At 42.4% G+C, this 25,330-nt stretch overlaps 1 protein-coding gene across 3 annotated transcripts in view; it reads right to left on the reverse strand.

Annotated features, from left to right (window-relative positions):
- Positions 1–219: 219 nt before the first annotated feature.
- Positions 220–25,330, reverse strand: part of mpped2a (metallophosphoesterase domain containing 2a) — an 80,469-nt gene continuing 55,358 nt past the window's right edge. For 2 of the 3 annotated variants that reach the window (XM_042409601.1, XM_042409610.1), the window contains 3 exons: positions 4,347–4,462; positions 2,848–2,961; positions 220–2,159 (listed from right to left, as the gene is read on the reverse strand). In XM_042409601.1, the coding sequence (XP_042265535.1) occupies positions 2,041–2,159; positions 2,848–2,961; positions 4,347–4,462 (349 nt within the window). In that variant the 3' untranslated portion in view covers positions 220–2,040. Of the gene's footprint in view, positions 2,160–2,847; positions 2,962–4,346; positions 4,463–25,330 lie in introns of those variants that run through there. The other variant, XM_042409617.1, reaches the window with a different exon arrangement.

Genomic DNA, 25,330 nt, shown 5'->3' on the forward strand with positions numbered 1-25,330 from the left:
TCCTCTGGGCCACCATACCGTCATACAGCTGGCTTTTATAAACGTGTCGTCTTTTGAGAACAACTTCAAAAACTTTTGTGGTTGAAACATTTGTGTGAACTTTGAAGTGCTGATGACCTGACGTGGACGTGACTCAGAGTTTGAGTTTAAAACAGGACTAAACCTGAAGACGGGGACATTTTAAACATTAAAATGAAACATTTAAAACAAAGACAGAGCTTCATAAGTAAAAATCTTGCAATTTTATTTGCATATAAAGGCAGCTAAATATATCACAATGAACAGAAAGAGAGAACTAACATTTCCATGAAGAGGGATACAATCAGAGAAAGAGCGAGAGAGGAACAGAGCACGAAAAGAGCATTTACAGAGGCAAAGTTGAGACAACTATTGGCAACATTTTTTTTTTTGTGCTAGCAAGATTGCATTTACACACAGTGCAAAATTAGAAAAAAAAAAAAAAAAAAAAAGCAATAAAACACAAATACTATCAGATTTACACTTTAAAGGACAACTTAACCATGTTTAGGCAGGCGTGTTGTTGGGGACAACCAGCACCTGTTGGATTGTGACTCTGATAAATTTTCCTCTCTCATCCAAAAATGAACATTTACCCTACCGGGAGAGTCGATACAAAAAACATTAAAGAAACCTCTGAAGAGCGTCTGATGGGAGCGTTAAAGAAACATGTCGATCATACAGGTGCATACAGAAAAAAAAAAAAAATGCACCAGATTTTCTTTTTTTTTCGTCAAACACAACTTTTAGTACAGATGTTTTACAACATGAATATATAATATATATATATTTTATACATACATTTTCCAAATTAGATCCATAACGGGATGTTACAAAGTTAATTTTTCGGGCTGTAATTCGATAGCTTTCTGTCCCTGCGTTAGTCAGGTGTTGTTTTTGCGGGGATGATGGGTAATAAATAAGGACTTTTCTCTGAGCTCGCAGAGAGTGGGGGGCTCTAGCTGAGAACATTAAAGCTAGTTTAAGGCAGCGTCCCTGTCAGCCAATAAGAAAAGAGGAACTGACGAGAAAAACAAACAAACAAAACAAAAACAAAAAAAAAATAGACCTAAACACAAAATATCAGATGATACAACATAAAACAATGGCATCCATTGTCCGGCCAACGCAAACCAAACATAAAGAAATTGTACAAATTCACAAAGCATCAATTATCTTACAGATCTGACCAATATTTATCAAGAGCAAGATTGTTTAACCACAAAATCCCTCAGAAAAAGGAGAATACCGGCGTCACTGTGACATTCCCCCTAAATTCATGGTGCATCGTGTGCTGCGTTTACTTTAACGCTTGTGTCTTGTTGTTTTCACACTGATGTGGTTGTGTACTGAGCTACGGAAGCCCAAAGAGGACAAGAGTGTAACTTATTTATGTTTTTGTTTTACTGTGCTCATGAAATAGTTTTGTTTGTGTTGCGATCATGAAGAGAAATCTATTAGAACAGCTTATGTCTGAATCATGAAACAAGTAAACAAAGTCATCTTAAATCATCACCGTGCCCCCTTTTTTCTGGCGTTCTGCGCTAAAGCGACGCGTTTTTTTTTTTGAGGGATTATTTTCAGGTTGCTGTTTCCGTTTCTTCCCGTAGCTGAAGCAGAGACTTAAGATGCAGCTCTGACATGAAAACGCTCAACTGTGCGTGATGAAATCAGGACTAAATAAAGTTTCTTCATATTGAACAAGAAGGAAAAGGCGACAAAATGATCTTTCTTCTTCTGGAGGAAAACAAGCCCTGATCCGAGAGGGAAACCAGCATTATTGGCACAAACTTTAAAAAATAAAAAACACCGGTATTCTCCTTTAACTCCCCACCAAACAAACTCAACCCCCCACCCCCCCGACCCCACGTCTCCAAATCTTCTCAATCTCAACAACAGCTTGGAGAAGACCAAAAGTTTTGCAAAGAAACACTTAGAATTTTTTTTTTTTTTTTACTTGACATATTTATAGAAAAAAAAAAGTAGTTTATCCTGCCCGCCGCCCTCTCCCGTCCTCTGGTCTCAGGAGCTGGAGGGGTTGGGCAGGTCGAACACGATGGGGGGGTTGGTGGGCTGGAAGCTGACGGTGCAGGTCGACGCGTTGATGAACGTCGTGTAGCCGTCCGTCATAATCCCGTAGCCTGAGGAAGAGGAAAACAGAGTTACCTCAACATCACTATCAAACATTATAGAGTCAGTTTTTGATAAATTATTCCTTCCAATTTACTAATTTCTGTGCTAAATGTATTTATATTGTTCCTTCGGTTTAGTGAGGCGTACCCTTGACTTCACTTATCACCTCATTTATCGTTCGGGTTTTGTTCATTTATCACCTGCTCCGCTTGACACTCATAACTTCTTGGTTTTCATACAGTTTAATTTAGATTTTTGGGCTGAAATGTTTCAATACAACAACTCTGATCATACTGCCGTCAACAAGTAACAGCACTTCATGACTTCAGATGGATGCACAAACATCCAATGTGACAAATTACTTTAATTTGAAGTTACCAGAATTACTAGACTGAGGTAAATTCAAGTCAGTTTATTGAGCATTTGAAGGTGATGGAATGATCTGTACTTTCAGGGAATCATTTACTAATATGAGGGAACAATTCAGACACATAGTCGGATCCAGATAAAACAACAGACTGTTATTTCCAATCTTCAAACAAAAAACAGTCTACATGTAGTATTGGTCCTGTTTATATATTTATAGCAGGGAGGAGGAACATCTCTGCAGTGGCCTCAATGGGTTTATAAAAGGTATTAAAAATAAAAAGGTAAACTGATCAGAGGTCTAAAGAGATTCCTCTGATTGTGCACTACCTTCGTGAATGCCTCCGAAGGCGTGAAGTTTGGGTCGGACCCTCTTCTGGACCGTGTTGAGCAGCTCCACACAGCCGACCCTCTGCAGCTCTTTAGGAACCCAGTCTCGAAAACCTAAAACACACACACACACACCCTCAAATGAGTTATGTTTAAATTCTCAGTCCTAATGTGGTTTATCCATTTTATCGAGTTTTTCCATTATACTGGATCACGTGAGCTGCAGTCAAACCTCACAGACGATCTACGATGTAAAACTGTTAAACTGGAATTTTATTTCCTAAAGTTGATTAACTGGAAGCTGAAGTCCAATAATGTTTAGTTACTGTAACAAGGAGTCTTTAATACATTTTTACATGCAAACACACGCAGTACGCTTTGTTGATTATCCTTTTTAACTGAGTTAATTTTAGCCATTTTGATTTAAATTCTGCTTTTTGAATCTGGTTCTTATAAAATCCTGATTCATCAGGATTTATAGCTACAAATGAGGACTTCAAAATGTTTCTTACGCCTGCTGCAGGAGGCGGAACTGTTCATCAACTGAAACACGTTGCGGCAGATATTTTGGTCTAATGCATTATGAGTGCAGGTGAAACCTGTTCTTGATATTTCTCACACGGTCTTGCAGCCCTGATATTTTTCCCCCCCTCGCATTTTGTCTCTTCCAGTTTTTTCGAGAGCCACCCTACATCCTCAAACGCCCCCCCCCCTCCTCCCCCAAGCTCTCCCATGGTCTCTCTCCTCGTTTGCAGCGTCTGTCACACTGGTGCAAAATCGAGTTTCCATGCAATCAAACGGCCACAGCGGCAGCCACAGCAACAGCGGCAGCAGCAGCAGCAGCAACCCTCCGTAGGCGAGAGGGAGGGAAATCACTCAATAAAGCCAGATGGAGAGCGCAAAAAACCCCCTAAAAACCAAATCCAAACACACACACACAGACATACAAAACAAGCTGGGGGGAAAAAACAACTGGGGCCAAAACAACCAGAAGGAAAACTAAATCAGTCTGTTGTGAAAAAAAAACAAACAACAAACCTAAAACCAAACAATATGTATTCTCTTTTTCATAAAGTCAAACACAAATATTGAATCATGACGCGTGTTTGGGGTGTTAAGTCCTGATACTGTTGGATTTAGATGGAAAAACAGTGTTTGTACCTCATTATACCATAGACACACACACACACACATACATACATACATACACCAGATCATGGTCACTGTTGGGGACGTTACATAGACTTACATTACAAAAATCAGCTTTATATACAGCTGTTGTCCCCAATTAACAGGTCTTAAGTCTGAAATTTGTCCCCAAAAGTAGCCTAAGACAGACCACACACACACACACACACACACACACACACACACACACACACACACAAACTTACGGCCCGCTGCGACGCCTCCAGTACATTCATTCAGATTTTAAATAATGAGGTACGACCTCATTAGATATGGTGATGAGGGAGCTGTGATTGGTTAATTGGACTCACCGAGCGGAGGTCCGTGGGTCATCAGGATGTCGATGCCTTCGGGGACGAGGTTCCATTTATCCAGCAGAGACTGACCCCGAGGCAGGTTGAACCCCCAGCCGTTAAACCACGGAGTCCTGCGGAGACGGAGAGAAAGAGAGAGAGAGAGAGAGAGATCACGTTAACGTTGCTCCGGAGAGAGAAAAGTCCACCGTGATTACGATGAAAAACCAAAACCGATATCACTGAGAAAAGCTGCAGCAGGTAGAAACGGTCTGAACCAAAAGAGCTTCTACATAACAGACGATGATGCACGTTTAGGAACCAGCAGGGTGCTGAGTTGGGAAAAATTAAATTAAAATAAAAAAATAAAATAAAAAAAAGTATCCAACACGATGCAAACAACACTGAGTCTTTTAATGTGAAGCAGCTGCAGGTTAGTTTAATAGTTTAGAAGTGACTCTAAATCAATAATTATGTGTTTTAAGCATTTTTACATGACTTGACATGATAAAAAAATCATGATATGAATAAATACTATATATCTACAATAACTTCAAACAGGGCTGCAACTATGGAATATTTTCACTATCAATGTGTAAAATTGAACAATCAATAGTAATTCTGTGTACAAAATGTCACAAAAAAGGTGAAAAATGTCAGTAACAATTTCTTTAAGTTCAATATGGCGTCTTCAGATAGTTTGTTTTTTATGACCAACAGTCCAAAACCCCAAAAATTATCAATTTACTATCAAATAAGACAAAGAAAAGCAGAAAATCATCACGAGTGAGAAGCTGGATTTTAATGTTTGGCTTGAAAAATAACTAATCAAAATAGACGTCCATTCATTTTCTGTCGCCCGACTAATCAATGAATCGACTGATTGTTTCAGCTCTAGCTGCGTGCTGTAATGACAATAACAAATCTAACATTATTATGTTGTACTTTGCAAAACTAAATTCAGATGCAGAGATCTTTAAATCAGACATTTCTTCTTCTTTCAGCTTCATATAAATGAAACCTGAGTTATAAATTAAAAAAAAAGGATTAATCCCTCCTGCAGTATATTATACATCAATACATGAGACGGTTAATCACTGTATACGTGAAAGATATGATTAGTGAGACAGTTTACGTGTGAAAATGGGAGCGCTTGATTTGATGCACCAGGACAGGAGCTTTAAATTCAAAGAGTCGTAATCAAGTTTGATTAATTTTTGAAGCAAAAATTCAATGGACAAAAAAAAAAAAAGAGAAGAAGAGTGAATTTCTAAACAGTAGGGAGTCTCGTCATGTGTCAACCCCCCCCGACATCCTCTCTGCTACCCGGCTACAGATTGATTGACAGCAGCCGGGCCACCTCCGGCAGCCTGGATCGGAGTGTGAGGCTCCGGGTGGTGACAGGCAGCATCTCAGCCTTCCCCAGCAGACACAAAGAAAGCCTCGATCTGGCTGAGTGGGAAAGAGGGATGGATGGATGGATGGATGGATGGATGGATGCAGGGTAGGTGAAAACAGATGAAGAAATAAAGCGAACCGTGCAGAGGTTAGATATAGGAGCGGGGGCGGGGGAAACTGAGGGGAGAAAAAGAAATTGAGTAGAGGCTGGTTGATAAATTGAGCCTTCATTTATCACAATAGTGGTAATGGCAGTAGAAGGCTGACAACAGAGGAAAGGAAGATAGATTATTATCACATAATACCTCAGTATATAAGCTGACCTACTGCAACACACACACACACACACACAAAAAAACTCTTTTAATTCTAATTTGCAGCAGAGAAAGTCAGTGATGAAAAGATGATTCTGGCTCCGTTATTCCCAGGTTACTTTGGGACAGTCGGAGCGGCCTCCAGTCACTTAGCGATGGCGCTGCGGATGGTATTTGACCGGGGGGAAATCAGGGCTCCACAACCCATCAATAGGCTTTGTTACAGTGAGGGATGGACGCTCCGGTTGGAATCAATACTCGCTGTTCCACAGGAGGACAGAGTGAGGCTAACCAGAAACCGAGGAGACGCCAAAGGTTGTAAAACATGAGATCACAATCCCTCCTGGTTCGTTTTAAAAACACGACCGAGCCCCTAAAGTTCCTCTGCTGAAAATAAAAAAAAAAAATCCCATTAATTCAGCATGGCGAGAGAAAAGAGGATTATAATGCGGTGCGAGCGCTGGCCCAGCCCGTTTGGGTCCGCTGGTTGAACAGTATCGAGTGTTTGTGCACGAGGACACGAAAGGCGGCGACGGCGCAGACCCGGAGCTGGTTCTTTTGATTCGCTCGTTGCCTCGTTCTCTCGCTCGGTGGAGAGCTGAGAAATGAGGTTAAAAATGAAATATGAGGAGCGCGCAGGGGAGTGAAGGCCACAGACTGAACTGATTAATTAGAACTAATCACACAAATCGGAGCTAATGGAAGTCTAATGGATTACTGGGAAGACTGGCCACTTCTCGGATGGAAATAGTGCTGCTGCGGGCTGTAATGTGGAGAAACTTAGAAAGCAGTGAATCAGAGCGGAGCTGGCTCGCTCGGGCCGGCTCGCACACACACACACACACACACACACACAGAAAGCAGCAGCGGCGAGATATTTGTCTGGCTCTGGTTTTGACTAATAGCGACGAGGCCAAACTTTGAAAAATGGCTGAATGCGTTTATTTCCCGTCCGTTCGCAAAAAAAAAAAAAAAATAGTGGTTTCTTGTTGCAAAAATAAATAAACAGCCGGGACGTTGATTTTGCTCCACGTTTCACATGTTTTCTCCCACATAAACACATTCATCTGGGAGATGAAACACGACCCCTGACATGAGCCATGGATCCGGAGCCAACCAAAAGGTCCTGACTGAATGCGGAGTGGGCGCTGCAGCCCGACGCCACAATGGCCCCATTGTCGTCTGTCTTGCCTATGAAATATACCTTCCATGCAAGTGCATTTGTTAACCTCCGCCAAGATTAATGACATCCCGGTCACATAAAGGAGAGATTGTTTCCTGTGTGGCTGTGACACGGGTTTTATTATACTGTACTGTACTGCTGTGTGTGTGTGTGTGTGTGTGTGTGTGCGGGGAGCGGGCAGAGTGCACGTCCGCCAGCATCTGAGTGGGATGTGAGTGTTGAACAGAATGTACGCTGCCAGTGTCTCGGTCTGCTGTACTGTATATATATATATATATTTATATATATATGTGCAGACCAACGTGTGTGAGTGTGTGCGCGCTGTGATCAGACAACATTCGGAGCCCGGTCTTGCCTTGACACTCGCCATCTGGAGCGCGTCGCCGTGGCAACAAAGGAGAAGCGTCTGGAGGCAGGCACAGTGGGAAGTAAAAGCGTCGTCACAGAAATAAAAGCCCCAAGGAAGGAAAGGGACGAGGAAGAGATGAAGGTAGGGAAGGAGGTGACGATCAAGAGAAAAAGGAAAGAAAGAGAAGAGGAGTCGTTGTCCGACCCGCTCGTGAAAAAGCGTCTGTGTCATGTTTTTGTGGTACAATTATTGTGCTGACTCCAAGGAAAAGAGGCGATTGTGTTCAGGGGAGGAAAGTCATCAAACCTCCCTGCAGCTGACAAGAAAACTTGCTGAAGAATCTATTTAAAAAAAAAAAACACAACACCTTCTTTAACTCAAACATCAGTAGTTTCTCTACATCACACATGAAACGAAACAACGCATCACAAGGACAAAAGGCCAGTAACCATGGTAACAGGGACATTTAACGATCCCCCCCCCCCCCCGGGGGAATCAAACGATGGAAACAAGTTAAAATATCTGCAGCCAGTTCAGGCCGGTGCAGCGGAGGTGAGGCAGACAGAAGCCATTTAGCCCTCTTGTGCAGAACGTCAATATTCAATTAGGCCGGTGGACATCATTAGGACGGCAGCGCGGCGTCTCTCTGGGCGTGACACCGCTCTTAACCCCTCTGCTCCCCCGAGCTGCTCTCTCCGGGTCCCTCGACAGAGCTATGACACCCCCCCCCCCCCCAATACCACACACACACACACACACACACACACACACAAACTGAACGCTTCACTCATCTCATTACACCTTTTAATTTAGCTCCTCCCTCACTTAATGGATCATTTTAACCAATATTTTACACCTCGCTGGATCAGTTGGTACAGACAAAAGGTCCTCTCAGATTTATTTCGGCTGTGTTTAGACATGTAACGATTGCTTTATTGACAGAAAAATAATGGCCAAATATGTTGATAATTGATTCATCGATTTTTTAAGAAAGAAAAAGTCTGGTTTCAGCTTCTCAGATGAATAAAATCTTTGGATTGTAACTGTTGGGAAACATTTTTGGACATTTTATAAGCCAATCAACTAATCGATTAATCAAGAAAATAACTGACGAATTGAATAATAATGAAAATAGCCGTTTGTTGCGTCTCTAGTTGTGTTATTGTTTTACCAAAATCTGTTTAAATATTTCAAAATAAATGGAAATTAAAAGACAATAAGAGCTGAAATGATTAGATGAATATTCTGTCAATGGACAATAATTATTTTGATGATCAACCGATTGTTAAAAGTCACTTTTAAAGTCGTCCAGAGTGAGGATGGTGCACTGTTGATCAGATTTTGCACACTGGTAGATGTTTATCAGCCAGAGACCTGTGAACAGGTCTTTCTGCATCATGTATGTGGGCTGATCCATACTGTTGTTGTTGTTGTTTAACATGGTCTTATCTTACACCTGGCGGTTACATAACCCCCCATTTGCTAAATTCATATTAATGTGTTGCTTCTGTTGCCTTCATGAACCATCTGACTCTGTGTCTTCATGGGGAACGTGTATATTTTCTAGTCAAGATATTTTCAGAGGGGTTAAATAAAAATACTGATCCTAAACTACTGATCATTTTACTGGAAGCCTCTGAGGTTAAATATTTTCAATCCTCCTCTTTATACTGCTGTTTATTCAGTAGTTGGCCCTACAAATGCTTTTTTCTTTTTTTTACTCCTGCTTAACAAACTCAGGTCAACCTCTTTCATCTTGTCCCTGACACACACACACACACACACACACACACACACACACACACACACACACACACACACACACACACACACACACACACACACGCGTACCTTCATTTACCCTGTGCAGAGCAGACTGTTTACCAAACACAGGTACAGGGCAGACTCTCGGCCACCTCTCGGTTTGTGTCTCATTCAAAACACAGATGAGACATCTGCTGTCCTTTTCTACAGTGGAGACGCAGCGGTACAGACCTCACAACAAACACTCAGCCTGGTAAATATGTGTGTATGTGTATCTACTACTAATGACTGCATTCGTTCACTGAGCCCACAACCTGAATAAAAAAAAAAACACCCTCCATAAAAACACAGACTCAAGCTCCAAAGCCCTACTGCATCCCGTAGATATCGATTCTGTCATTTATTAAGACAGAATCAATTATATACTGATGATTTAATTCCTGACAATTCAACCTACTCAAGATTCAACTCTAAAGCCTTGCCAGTGAGAGGACCTAAAATGTTAAGTTCGTCCTGTGGTGCTGGGTGTCACAGCAAAGACTGATTAGAAAGTTAATCCTCTGAGAAGGATGAATGTGCTTCATGACAGTCTGCCCATCAGATTTTATATTTCTTAAGTAAAACTGGACGTTTTGGCTTAATGGTGACACTAAAGAAAAGCTCAAGAGGTGCCAGAAATATAAGGATCCTTTACAAAGTGTTATTACTTAGGTAATTACAGAAGATGTGATGCAATCTCCAGAAAAAAATATGAGTGAAATAAAACTTCTACATTACAGGTTTAGTGTCGGTTTTTCAGAGGCAAAAGCTTCTTCATGTTCAATAATCAGATAAGAAGATATCAATCCTAGACGAGACACAGAGAACAATTTCCTCACTCAGAGCAGCATGAAACAGACCAGAATACAATATGGCGGCTACGAGACACGTTGGGGTTTAGATTAAGGCTCTCTGTCTGGATCATCTGAGCCTGTACGCCAAACTACTGGACTAAATGATCTTTCAGCGATATTGCCATGCAACCAAATGTCAGTAATGAAGATGCTGAGTGCTGAGAGTATGAAAATAAGACCTGGAGCCCCCAAAACATCCATTTAACTTCATCTTAACTCTAAAACTAGATTTACCCTCAACTAGAACCTTATAAAGGTGAGAACAGAGAGCCACAGTCCTGACGTCGGGTCCAGGTCTCTGCTCCAACAGCTTCTGTAACTCAGTGCAATCTCTCTTTTTTTTTTTGGTCTGTCTGAACAAATGAAACATGCTCCTTGGATTAACTTTCCATATTCTAAGACAGACTGACACCCACTGAAGCACTTGCTGTTAGAAGCTGAAACCTTCATGATTTTAAAGTTTTAATTCCTTCAGATTATCATGAAATAAAACCCCATTTTTGATACTATTTATGGCTGGTTATTTTTTAGCTGTATTTGCCTCCTGTTAGTACCTCTCTATGTAGTAGTTTTCATCGTTGGTGGTGGAGTCTTCCATTCCCAAAATGGACTGAAATTGCCTTCTTCAGCCTCTGACCTCCTGTTATTACAGAACTAACTGCGGCCTTGACTCACCACTGACCTCGCCGTGACGTTTAACCTGCGATGGTTTAGAGCTTATAGCAAAACAAGAATATTGCATCATTTCATTTAAAAGGTTGCCATCCTTATCTAGACATATGGAGGGAACCACACAACCTTCTGTAGAGTTTTAGCTGGAATTTGCATTTCTACAAATGTGATTTTGAATGAGATTTTCTTTCTTCAGGGACAGAACCTGAGAGTTCCAGTTTCACTTCAGCTCTCAACACTTCACATTAGAGACGGAGCATTATGTGTGTGTGTGTGTGTGTGTGTGTGTGTGTGTGTGTGTGTGTGTGTGTGTGTGTGTGTGTGTGTGTTTTGGTTGTGCTGAGAGCAGAGATAAGATCGAAACATATGTCTCAGGTAAAGTATGATCCTCCAGCTAAAAGCCAGAGAGAACAGCTGCACCCTGGGATATCAGCTCGGCGCTGAACACACGATGGGACGAACAAGCTGCACCGTGACCAGCTCAGAGATAACAAGAGAGAGAGAGAGAGACTTGAGAGTGTGTGTGTGTGTGTGTGTGCAGGTCCAGCGATCCATCGTGTCTGACCTCTAAGTCAGAGCGGCCCAGAGGTCAGCGGGGGGAGGGGTCTAATTGATCAACCTGTCAGAACCAATGAGGAGGGCCATGTTAATGGGACTTTTATAAGCCCCTCGGGACGCACCACCTGACATTCAGAGCTGTATGAGTATGTGCAAAGCAGGGAGCATGCCCTGTGTGTGCACATGTGTGTGTGTATGTGTGTGTGTGTGTGTGTGTAATCCCAGAGCCCAGGTAGCCTTATTAAAAGGAGCCAAGTGGAGACTCTGGCTGGGTTTTGACAAATGGCCTCTCAACACCAAGGCCACCTTTGCAAACTTTGGGGACGAGGTAGAAGGCGAAGTCACAAGGGTGAAGGGGGCTGTGTTTGAGTGTGTGTGTGTGTGAGTGTAAGTGTGAGTGTGTGTATGTGTGTGTGTGTGCTCTGCTCTGCCCCAGCACTAATAACCTGTGCCTAGTGACTGATGGAGTGTGGAATGGATTAATCTCGCTGCAGCCATGCTGCCAAATGCCGAGGCGCTAAGGGTTAGCCACCAGACTTAGCCCGCTTAGGAAAGGCTACAACCATGGGGACGGGTTGGCGTATACACACACAAACAAAAACACACACACACACATACACACACTCTTTCCCCAGGGTTTGTCTCCATGCTGAGATGCAGCCAGCTGCAGTTTGACCTGCAGGCCACTAATGTAAAACAACCACTGCATCAGCCAGCAGACGCTTCATAGCAAACACAGCTGCTCTCCACGACCCGGCAGCTTCCAGCACTTCACTACATACAGGTCTGTGTGTGTGTGTGTGTGTGTGTGTGTGTGAAGACAGAGAGACAGACAGTGAGTGGGAAAAAAGAAAGAAAGAAAGAAAGAATGAGAAAAGGGGCAAGTGCCAAACAATGTAGCAAGAAATCAAATGAGGGCAGGGAGGTTCAGAGTGTATCCCCCTGCCATCATTACATCTAAGAGACTTCCTCTTTAACCACCCCCCCCCCTCCTCCCTGCAACACACACTCACACACAGAGAGTCTCTGCAGCCGGAGATACACTGGATTAGCACGGACATCAAAGCCGTCAAAGACTACAGTAACTGAAACTGCCTGTCTGGAAGAGCGTGACTCAGAGTATGCGTGCAGTGTATATTTACTGTAGGTATGTTGCAATTAAGATCAGAGAAAAAGTGTTAAAAAACAAGCCTCACAAGCTGCAACAAGAGAATTTTGGACATCTGTACTTAAAAATGACAAATGATTGAAAATCAAAATTGTTGCGGATTAACTTTATCTGTCAACTAATTGTTTCAGTTCTATTTAACATAGTTTTACATGTATTTTTAGATAATGTTATTATTAAAAAACTGTAAACTACCCTGCTGAGCATCTTCACCACAACAACTCATTTTAAAGGCATCCTTGTATATTTGAATTTATTAATATGATAGCCCCTTGAGATGTAGCTTCTCATTTTCAAGGTGGTCCTAAAAAACTTACAAAGACATCGTTACATAACAAACATAGACTACAAATACACAGATACAGACAGCTCTCTCACCGTCTCCCACCCTCAGCAGTTCACACATGTTTGTGTTCATGTTTAAAGCAAATATAGGCCAATATGTTGTTAGAGGTGGGACTTTCAAATTGTGATATCTGGATCTATAACATCCAGTATCATGTTTGCCGTTTGGTGCTGAGCAGGTAGTGTACAGTGGGTTTTTAGCGTCCGAAAACGACGCAATGAGAGCGGTGAGAGTGAACCAAAACAGTAAAGTTGCAGCCGGACAGTTAAACAATGAGCTGAAACTCGCTATAACAGACACCTCAGACATTACACGTTGTCATTTGATAAGATTGTTTTTAAGAAAACAGGTTGAATGGTTGATGTCTGAAGGCTGAACTGATTGTGATCTAATAAATATTTGTGTGTGAAATAGTTGTAGAAGTCGTAGTCTTGGTCGTACTACTGCAAAGTAGCACAAAACCGGTTTGTTCCTGGTGTGTGTGTGTGTGTGTGTCTCCGCCTGTGGATGTGGCGGGTGGGGTTTAGGAGGAGCGGGGAGGTGTTATGGGAACACGGATGTGTCTACATGTGAACACGGAATCTAAACACTTTGAAATATGGATCTGTCAGGATGCCGGGCAGGTCTGGAGAAACTGGAGACCAGACTAATAAAGAGAGAGGGAATCTGGGTCCTATTCAGAGAGCCTGTATGGGAGCTGGGGGCAGGGGCCGAGACCTATTCAACCTGCTCTGAGACACAGGGACAAGGGTCCCATTACCCTCCCTCCAGCCCCAACCTTTATGAACTTGATCCTGGGGAACAATGTAGAACAGGAGAGGCAGAGCGGGGCGAAGGGAGTCCGGGAGGATAATATATCTGGGAAATAAGTGAGCTTTCCTCTGTGACAATAACTGACAGGCAAGGTTTCATTTCCCAGCTCCAATCCAAGAACCAGGGCCGCAGCCTTTTCTCTCAACTGATTTTAAACGGGACAAGGTGATCTGAAAATCCAATAGATGCACTTTGTTACACAGGTGTGTCTTTCAGGCTGTTTCAAAGCTGTACCCTCTTATTGCTTTTCTTCTTCACCACAAAGACTACCGCTCCGGGTCTGCAAATTAATTGAAAAAAAAATATTTGAAAAAGCTGTTTGAACACGTCAAACTTTCATTTATGACATACAATACTGAGAGCAGATAAGGGATGAAAGAAAAAATTATTAAAAAGGACCATTGTGTGTTTTTGGCCTCTGCTAGACTTTTTGCCAATTCAAGCCCGACACTGAAGGTCTGCTACTTTTCAGACACAAACAGAATTTTAACAGAAAAAACAAAAAAAAAACCCCAAATTGAGATGCTTTGACATAAACTAAACCCCCCGAAGAGGTGACATTAGCTGCAGCATTCAGACTTCAAATCTTTGTTATTTTATTAAAAAGCTGTCCGAAATCATTCACTATTCAATATGTAGTCCACTATTTTTGCCCTCTTACTCTGTATTCTTATACTAGGTTGCAGGAAATGCTTCGTCACGTTAGTCTTCCTTCCCTGAATTTAAATATTTTTGCACAGAGATCACTACAACACCTCCCTTTAGGGTATATCTTTTTTTTCTTGAGCTACTTGCATATTGTTAGAGGGAGCTCTTGATGCAAAATATACAAAGAGACAGACGGGCATAACTGTGACTTTATAACTTCAGATTCTCATCAGGTGTTGGTGATTTGACTCCTTTTTTTAATTGGTTGTTGCAGCCTGTGGCTCTAGAATAAACAAACTGTCGTTCCGTATTGTGAATTTGACATCTGATGAAGGTCTGTGACCGATATGTCGCCTCGTTAATTAACGTCTCGCTACGGATGCAAGAGTTTAAACTTTCCCCTGCGTGATTTAGACTGTGCAGCTGTCTGTCAGGTCTGCATTAGAGAGCACTTAACGTGACATAGTGAAGTTTTAACTTTTGACATCACTATGTTTTAACACGAGTCCACAGTCAAGAGAAGGGAGTTGTCTCCTAAGAATGATTTCATTATAGTTGACTCCATGTATCCCACAATGCAATGCCACAAATAGTGAATAAATAATGGCTACTGATGAGGACTCTCATGCTTAAGAGTTCACAAGAAAAAGAACTAATACACAACATTGTTTTTTGTAAAAAAGTTCCTACACAGAGAACAGTAAAAGTCAGTCGTTTCAGATTTCAGCCTCGCTAAAAAGCTTTAGATTATCAGATTATCGTTAGACAACTGCTGGCATATAAATCCATGCAACTTAGGTTTTATAAAAGACTTTGTTTCTAATCACTCTAGCTGACTTTCCTCAGCCAGATGAAGAGGAAACAGAGCGTACAGCGAGCTGTTGCATGACATATTACAGCTTTGATTATATTGGTATTTGTTTGTTCTGCAGGGTGGAATTACTCTCCTCCAGAGGATTATGAGAGAGAAAGCAGCAGGTTTTCACAGAGTCCTGTCAAAAGGCCGGGAGCACACCCTGCCTTGTCCCGACATGACAGGCCGACCGGTCTTTGCTGCAGAGGTCAAAGGTCAAGGGGGGGGGGGGGGAACGAGGAGGGGGTGTTTAAGGCAACAGGAAGGGCCACAGGGTCAAACCGGTGCAGATATATGGCACTCTGTCTGCGGCTATTGTCTCGACCTTACAACGAGTGGATGTTAGCAAGGGCACAGAAACGCTGTGGCAACAATAGGCACAGGAAAGCACGCAAACTGGCATTGTTAGTCTCATGGATTTGTATACAAAGAGCCGGAACACAGACAAAAACAAAACACACAAGGCAGCGTGTACAAAAGGAGCTCAGGAGTTGTACAGACGCACCCATAAAATACAAACCTAAGAAGAAAAAAAAAAAAAACGTCATGTTAATTTGAAAATCCATTTCCTGTGGGGCACAAAGCATATTTACAAGAGTTCCAAGAAGCACAGGTTGTTTTTCGTGGAAGGTTAAAGCCGGCAGCGACCCCAGCGATCAGTGAGTCGACAAAAAAAAAAAAACAACAATGTTGATATTTTATTAATCTTTTGAGTTCATGAGTTAAGTTCAGACACATATCTGCCATCTGTCCTTCGCTCGCCTACAGACAGAGACGGGAGACAAAACGTTTTCTGCTCCAGAAACTTACAGAAGGAAATTAAATTAAAGAACTTCGTTTCCCAGACTGAATTCAAGGCTACTGTAATAAATGATTTCTTTACTAACAATTTATTCCTTCTTTGTCCTTCTTAATACTGACAGTTGTTTTGTAGCTTCCTCTGTCCTTCAGGTCTTCATACATTGTCATCTGCTTCTTGGTATTGTTCAGGTCTCCCTTAAAAAGGAGGTTGCTAACCTCTATGGGTAAATAAAAAAATGCAAACCATTCACTGCTTCCAGCTTTATAAAGTGTAAGGATTGTTGTTTTTCTGTATTTTATATCATTCAAACTGAATATCGTTGGGTTCCATCATCTTATTTCACTATTTTCCAACATTTTATTTGGAATAATCATCAAGATTCATTAATAATTGTTAGTTTCATCCCTCCAGATACCAAACTGGCCAATAAATCATCTCATAAATCTGCCATATTCCTCTAAATACTTCTAAATACAACCGAGTTTTGTGTCTATTGTTGCTTGTTTGCCTGACACTGATCACTGAAAGGAGGTCACAGTTTGCCAACCTTTTTTTTATTTACAACACAACATCCCTGCTTGACACCTGGGTGTTCCTACCACCACCACCACCATCGTCAGGGGTGGGGGTGGGGGGTCTAAATTCAGCGAGTGGAGATAAGCAGAGTCCCGTCCTTGCCTACAGAAGCTGTGCAGAGGTCAGCAGGAAGGAAGGAAAAGTGCTGCAGGACGGTGTGAATGCTATCACAGCCGAGCAGAAACCAGTAGATAGGCTGCCCTTCTGTTTATGGAGCTGTCGTTACCGCGGTGATTGATGGCTCGCCGCAGACAATCCGCGTCTCCCTCGCGGGCCACACGGTGAGGTGGGATCGAAAGTGGGAGAAGCAAAAAAAAAAGTGTGTGACGGTGTGTTTGTGTGCGGAGAGCACTGAGGGAAAAAAAAAAAATCTTGAAAACCAATTACAGTCGTGTTGAACGTTAAGTCCTTTTTTCCAGAGTGCTCTGGTATGCTACGGTTTTCTAGACGTCCTTCACTGTGATATCTTTATGAATTTTAGTAAATACATCATTTTTATATCATCTTTTATCACTTATCTATCATCATTACTCATATCTATGACTGGATAAATCATGTCAACTTAAGAGTTGACTGTTTATTTATCACATTCAAACACAATTTCAGAACTTTTAAGTTCAATTTTGTCGCCGTGAGATGAATAAACGTCCAACTCATCAAGTTAATTTGGCTCTTTATGCAGCTCCTCAGTTCATAACAGTATAAAAATAACAGAAAATCACAAAAAAACATGTTATGTCCCCTTTAAAACAATGCAAAACATAATGAGGATCCATTTAAACCAGTCCCCCATACTCTTCTTCTCATGAAGAAGCGATCCTAGAGGAAACTACATTACACCCATATGTACTCTTGAATATGTCATTCTAAAAACATGAGCTATACTGGCCTCCACTTTACTGGTTTCAGGCTTTCAACCAGATTTTGGAAGTTGGCTAATCAGCCACAAGAGCATCAGTGACATCGGTGACTGATTTTGGGCGATAAGACCTGTCTCGCAGTTGGTGTTCCAGTCAGAGCTCCGTGCAGGACAGTCAAGTTCTTCAACACCAAACTGGGAGACCATTTCTTGATGGACCTGGTTTAGTGCATGGTTTCCTCAAACTGCTGCTCCAAAGTTGGCAGTGTTTTTCTAAAATGTCACTGCATGCTGTAGCAGCAAGATTGTCCATATCTGGAACTAAGGTGACCAGCACAGACCATGAAAACCATCCACAGAACCTAAAGCGTATGTGTCTTAGTATGATCCTCACCTACAGAAATACATAGAAGGGACCAGGTGTGAAGTCTCAGCTGCTTTTAGAGGATGCCAACTGCAAAAAAGTAACACCTTGAACAGTCTGAATAATCCTTTACCTCATCTTTTTTTCCATTTCACTCTTAAATCATTAATGTTCTCTTCCTTCTAAAACTTGCAGGAAAACTCAATGGAGCTCTTTTCTCTCTATCAAAAACCTTCCAGCACTTAACAACTCTACTGTCGTGTCCAGACTTGTTGTCATTGATGGCATTACTTATTCATCGGAGCCTTTTTACCGTGCGCTGGATTCAGCTGTGCCAGCACTTAGGGTGGTGACCTTTCACACCAAGCTCTGCGGAGAATAATGGCCGGAGCAGCGAGATACACTTTGAGCTGAAATCTATGTTTAGGAAGAGAAAAAAAATAAGTCACCGTGGTAAAAAAAGGTGCAGCTGATGCGGGGCTGCCACACCTCGGGCCACAGCGGCGAGGGACACAGCGCTTCCTCTGCTTTTCAAATATTTATCCCCTCGTAGCGTGAGACACAGCATGGGACGGAAAACAAGATGGGAGTCCCGCTGGGCCCAGGATCTTCTAGCGTACATTCATATACAGCGGGACAAACACAACAAAGAAAAAACAAACAGATGGGCAGATTCAGATGTCAGAGACATACATGCCGCCCCCCCTCCCTCCATCCCCCCTCTTCGTAACCACGACCACGGCATTGATAATGATGGAAACCCACTGCTGCCTTCCTGCTGAAAGAGCAGCCTGGAGTTTTTTTTAGCAACTTCTCTGTTGAGCGAGCAGGTAGCCTGAGGTCGGGTTCAAGGGGAGAACAGGGGACTTTCTACTGACAGATCACCTTTACTCCCCCCGGTTGGTTACTGAGCCATCTCGGGCTCCCTTCCAGGGGATTGTGATTGCATTTTATAGCCTCAAGCAGCTTCCTCATGTCATGTATCCCTCCTCGTGTCGCAGACATCTGGCTAGCTCTGGGCTCCTCTAGTCTCCCCTGTGCTCCCCGCTGTGCTCGATCTTTTGATTAAGCCTGCATTGCTCGTAATCAGACTCTGAGCTCTTCTTCCATCCCTCCCCCTCCCATACCTGCAGACCTGCTTCCTAAAGGCCAGGGTATGTTAGAGAAGAACTAGCTGCTCCCAACGGCCACACTCGAGGGCGAGTGAAAAGCCGGCTGTCACAGAGAGGAAGGGGGATGCAATGAATGTTTAAATATGTGGATAAACTGCACATTTTCACAGTGTTGCACTGTGTTGTTCACATGAAAAGTGACAGAAATACTTGCGTAAGAGGGTTTAAAGGAAAAGTTGAAACCCTGCCATTTTTCTCACCTCCATACACCTGGACAATAACTGAGAAAAGAGGGCGAGAATGTCGGATTGTAAGTTTCAGAGAGGAAGGTTTCTGAAGTACTTCCAGTGGAGAATACCGGCGCCTTAACTGCATGAAAGTCATATGACGACTGCATCTCCAGTCTTGCTTTGCCAATTTGATTTTAAACAGGAAGTTTGGGGCGGGATGTAAAGCAATTGAAAACAGCCACAAGGAACAACTATATGGTGTGTTAGGAAGAGGAAATGAAAAGGAAAGGTTTTCAGGGTGAACACCCCCCCCCCCAAAAAAAGAAACACAACCACGGCACTGGGTCCCATTCAGAGTCATGAAGTCAGAGGGTTAAGATGATGGTGGTGACCCATGTGGTAACTATATATATTCCTAACAAACCTGAAATGTAATCTGGATCCTTTCCCCTTGTGTCAGTGGATTTTTATCCTTAAACGACCAACCAGACATTCAAGTCCTTGTATCCCATCTGCTTCTTTATTTCAGATACTTCAACCTCCTACCATTAATGACTTAATGCTTTTCAAACATGGACTTTTATTATTTTATCATTACAAGTTACAATTCAGAGATGGAAATCTTTCAGATCGTTTCACGTCTTATTTTGAAAATCCATTTTTACTAGCAGAGGTCAGTTTTAATAAGATAAGGGGCTTTTAACTTATGGAAATCTTTTTTTCTCATTTGGTTAAAATGAGAAAGTCCTCTGGAACGTGTTTAAAGAAACCTTTGTTTATAGTTTTGTGTGGGTATTTTAGAGTGTTTTTCTTTTTTCATATTATCAAAGTAGAGGTACATTAATGAAATGAAAGTCCTTTTTGAGCTACTTCTCTCCCTGCACGTTACGTTTCATGTTATTTTTTATGTCCTTTTGTTTGATTTTTACTTGTACTAACAAATAAAACTAAAATTCGGAGATAAAACAAGCAAACTTTCACAAATTGCCTGCGTGTTGACTCACTGTTCTTCAGAAACACACTGTGCACCAAACAGTGCAGGATGAACTCTGCTATTCATTCACGCTCACTAACCTGTTAAATTGTGAGCAGCATGGAACCTATTTATTACCGCTTGCTCACCTGCCCCATCGCTAAGCTATTCATTATCAAGGTGACTAACCTGTACAGCCATTAGCAGCGATGCTATTCATATCCCGTTAGTTAGCACAGGTATACAGTTGACGGGCGATGTGCCATTAATTCTGCAGGTACAAAGGGAGACGTGACCCCGTTTCAGAGAGCTGCGGTGAGCTGGTGCACTGCCAGCGCACGGCCGCCTTGTGTTTAACGGGGCTCGCGGGGGGAAAGAGACTGTGTGTGTTTACACAGTGGCATCTCTGAGCTGGTATTAATAATAGAGCCACTTAGCATTCAGAGGCACTGGTCTCAGCCACGCTGTTTGTTTCACAGGTCATTAAATTTATGCCGCAGCCCTAATGTTCATTACAGCAGCAAGCTGGCCAGGGGTCTGTAACACTCGCTCATTGTCTTTAATCCCCCGCTGTATTCCTCACGCCGGCTTTCTTTTCATCCCTCGCTCATTCTCCCTCTCACACATCTCAGTCCATTTGCTTGACAACAATCTTTTTCCTGCTTTAATTAAAAGGATTGCAGCAGTGTTGTGGTGGTTCCTTGTCTTTTTCCCCATTTGGACTTTCACTTTCACAACCGCCGCAAAACACGCACATCAAAAGCTCTATTTTCAACCAATTCCTGGACAGATAGCGTAGTGTGGAAGAAATGTTTGTGTTTTAGAGAAACTACGCCCTTCAGAGGTGTTTTTCATCCACCTGTAAGAGCTGCAGCTGCTGCAAAAATGCTGCTGTGAGACCGGTTTTCACAATTTCACCTTTGTAAGGCAACGCTGGAAAGAAGAAGCTGATCTCTATTCGGGCTAAACAGCTAATTCTACTGCGAACAAACCAAAGTCACAGTGTTGCAGGCTGGAGGTCAATATGATGACAAAAGGCAAACACGATGTAATAAACTCATTAGGGGACTTTACAAAGATTTTAGAGAAAGCTCAACTGTTATACAAGCTAACATGGAAACAATAAGAAATACATTTACGATACTAACATGACACTTTGACTAAAAGGAAGCTTAACACACACCCACACACACACACAGTAAATCAACACTGCATGGATCCACATTGCAGCCACAAACAGCAGCTTGGTCCCACATGTTCCAAACCACCCACCAATCCTTTCATTATTCCTTAATGCCACTGATTATTCTCTTTGGGGAAAAAAAAAACAAAAAAAACACAGCCACACAGTCCTGCAAGAGAAAACACAAACACTTTAAGGAGTGAGCAAACACTCTGTTTTATCTAATTAATCCTCTTGAAAACGTAGCGCACTTTGAAGGCCGTCTTGTACAGCCGCCGCAGGAAAAGTACAGCAGCTGGACCGCAGAGGAAAACAGAAATGATTCCATACGGGAAGAAGTTTAGACTCTGGCTGTTCATGCAGACAGTCCTCTAGTGTCTCCCCGAAGAGATCAGACCCACAGGACCACGGTCTCAAAATGTATTTTATATCCAAAGATGAAATAAATCAACATTAAAGCCAAGGCTGCTATTTGAAGTTATAGAAATCGTTACACAGCAAATAACCTTTGGTTGAATCTCATTGCATGGTATTAAGGCTGGACAATAAAATCTCAACTTTTGTTTTGTCATTTTCAATCTGCTAATTTCACTATGAGAAAGCCAGAAACAGGAAGTCACCTGTAGACGCAGCAGCATGTAGTTTAACCAATCACGGCACAATTTATGTGACTCAAGACAGTAAACTACTGGCTACCCTCTACGTTACTTTCTGACTGAACATAATCTTTTTATGCTTATTGTAAGAACTTGATTTTCACAATTTAGACATTTTACACATCAAAAATTAAATGAATGAATTAATTCAACACATCACTCAGCCCTACATGGTATTTTTTTTTTTATACAACTGGAACTAAGGTGCATAACCAAAACCATAAAAACAGTAAGCTTCAGATTTCAGAGTCAGTCCCTCAGAGTTAAGGATGCAGGGCTTCTTTATAGAGCTGCACATTTATATTTATTCAACAAACACACAGGGACAATTCCATTGTGACAGAGTCAGTTTTCTACACTGAAAGCAGCTTCATCAGACCAGAATGCAATGCAGACGCCAGACATGTTGGGATTCTGACGTCCGGTGATTCATCTACGAGCAGAAAACATTTTGAGCAGAGCGGAACAGAAAGAAAAATTATTTCACTTCACCTCAACGCCGGTAAACAGAGAAGTCAAATTGATCTATGATGAATGTGTGAGGACGACGATAAGAGTTTCCGCCTCCTTCGTTATCATCACTGAGGTGCCCTTGAGCAAATACTTAACCCCCGACTGCTCCAGCGGAGCAGCTGATCAGTCTGAGGTTGTGTCCAGTGGACAGCAGGCTCCGGGCATGAATCCCTTTTCAATTTGGTTCCTAATTTGCAACAATCAAAGTTTTTGATAAACAGGTTTTTTTTCCATCTTGCTTATCAATTTGATGAAAATGACTTTTCGTGGCTGAAGTCGGGCTTCGACGAGACACACTGCAGGAAAACAGTATTTCATACGCGAGGGAGGAAGTCCATCAATCAATCCGTGATGCTATGATATCAGATTTCCTGCAGCATTTTATTTATAAGTATTCACATTTCTTTAAAGTCCCACTTGTAGTTGTGATGCCCCCTGAGTTCTCTAGCGCTCTAGTGGTTTTATTCCAATTGTTAGTTTTCCTTTTTACCAACAAGAATTGCAAATGTCTCCTATCTCACTTTAAATAACTGTTCACAGCTCCTGAATCTGTTGAAAGTCTTTATTTGCTTTCAAATAATATGAAGGGAATGACAACTGCAGCAGGATTTGAAAAAGAATAAGAATTGATGAGCTTAAATGGAAACAGAATCAGTAAAATGTTTGGGGTCCCATCTTTGGGAACTGCATGATCTCACCCTCTGTGTATGTGTATATATGTGTGTATATATGTGTGTGTGTGTGTGTGTGTCATTACATGCATCTGTCGTCCCCTCTGCCTGGTCCGGCCTGACCCTGAGTGTCTGCAGCGGAGGATCAGAGGCTCTGCAGAGTGTCGAGTCGTGTGGCTCACTAATTAAAGCTGACGCTGCCACAGAAGCCTGCCAACCCAGGGGTCAAAGGTCGCCACACACAACCACTGACATGCAGGTAGCCGCTGTGAAACGGGTTGAAAGACCTCCCTCCTCCACCCTCATTAACCTGCTACCCCCCCCCCCCCCCCCCACCCCCACCCAACTAGTCTCTACATCCACCCTCCACCTCTTCTCTCCAAGTTGTCTTCTCGAGAGATAAAAACGCCTCCGCACATTTATCCACTCAATGACATGGGAGAGAAAGCATAGAGACATAAGAGAAAAGGTGGAAAGGGGGGGAGGAGGGGAGGGGAGGGGAGAAGAAAAGCTTTCAAACAGCGGTAGCAGAACATCTATAGGAAACTTGCACTTCAGAGCCCCTTTCAGCGCGATGAAAGAGCGGGGACGCTGCTGCGAACATGCAAGGCCATCAGCGAGGGGCCAAATATGTCACAGCAAGAGAAAAAAAAAAAAAAAAAAAAATGTAGGTGGAGAAGTGAGCTTCCCTCTCTACCTCACATATGAATGATCCTCTCTGTTCACCAGAACAAAGGAACGCTGTTGACCTTTACATGTCCGTTCTTTTTAGAGCAAAGTGGAACCGGACCTTGGTGTGTTCTCTTGGAGATATCTCGAGGATGCCGGTGTTGAGGTAGAGGGAGCAACTGTGCTGAAGAAAGCCATTTATCATGCTCAAAAAAAAAAAAAAGGTCTAAACCACAGTGTAAAAGAGTCCCTTGATGTATTTGGTCAAGTACAAGTGAACCGGAGCTTGTAAACAGACGTCACATAGATTCAGAGGTCTCTTGTTTTTTGCTGGTCAGACTTGTAGCAGCACGTCGACCCCGGAGGTCAAACACTGCACAGGCTGCGGAGAGGCGGGGGGGTAAGGGGGGGGGGGGCGAGTCAACGGTGTACAGACACTACAGCTACATCAGCAGTGTTTCCAGACTTTATTTTGTACCGCTCGGCTTTCTGAACAAGAGGAACTGCTGGTTGTCAGATGTCAACATCCAGATCCCAGCCAGAAAAAACCCTTGTGTTATGGGCTTGTTTCCTGTTGTTGATTGGGGGGGGGGGTTTACACGCTCCCTCCTCTACTGCTGTTCCTCCTACTGTGGTTCATCTCATAGAGGGACGTACAAATACACACTGACAAACTGAATATACAATAATAATCGGACATGATGTGTTTATATCTTACGTTAATTTGAAACTCCCCTCGCTGGTAGAGCTTTTGTATCAGCATGAGTACAGAAAATACACAAGAATTAAAGTTTTGTACATCTGGAGATTACTTGAATGATACCACTGAAATATATAACAAATAACTACAAATTTCATATGTCATTTTAACAAAACAAGCAAAAGTTCTCAATTACATTTAGCCTAAACACACAAGGTTGATTTCAAAGTAAAATGAGTGGTTTGTAGTCTAATACAGATCACTAAAAGTCTGCCGGGTGACGTGTTTCGTGTCACCCACACAAATGAGCAGGGAGCTCTGGGTGCAGGCGACATGGAGGGAAATTAAACTTTGCTCATTTGCATCTACTACCCACACTGTAATGATACAGCGCTGGTTGAAGTTTCCCTTTATAAGTGTGTCACTGCCACAGATGGATGCGTGTTTCTCACACTTGTGAAGAAAACGAAGGGGCTTCCAGATAAAAGATGGAAACCATATTAGGTGAAAAGAGCCAGACAACTCGTATAGCTGCCAGTTTTCTACACGTTTCTATCACAAAACGTGCAACAATTTAGTGCCTGGAACATCAGGTAAAAAATCATGCACATTTTATATCCATTAGTTTCCACAAGTTTGGTCACACAAGTAGAAGAAGAGAGACGGCGTTCCTCGTCTGTCTCTCAGCGTCGCCATCAAAGGGACGAGCCTGTCGACACCTCGGACGGGATCGAC

Source organism: Thunnus maccoyii, chromosome 1, assembly GCF_910596095.1.
Source record: "Thunnus maccoyii chromosome 1, fThuMac1.1, whole genome shotgun sequence".
In the NCBI taxonomy this organism is placed as follows: domain Eukaryota; kingdom Metazoa; phylum Chordata; class Actinopteri; order Scombriformes; family Scombridae; genus Thunnus; species Thunnus maccoyii.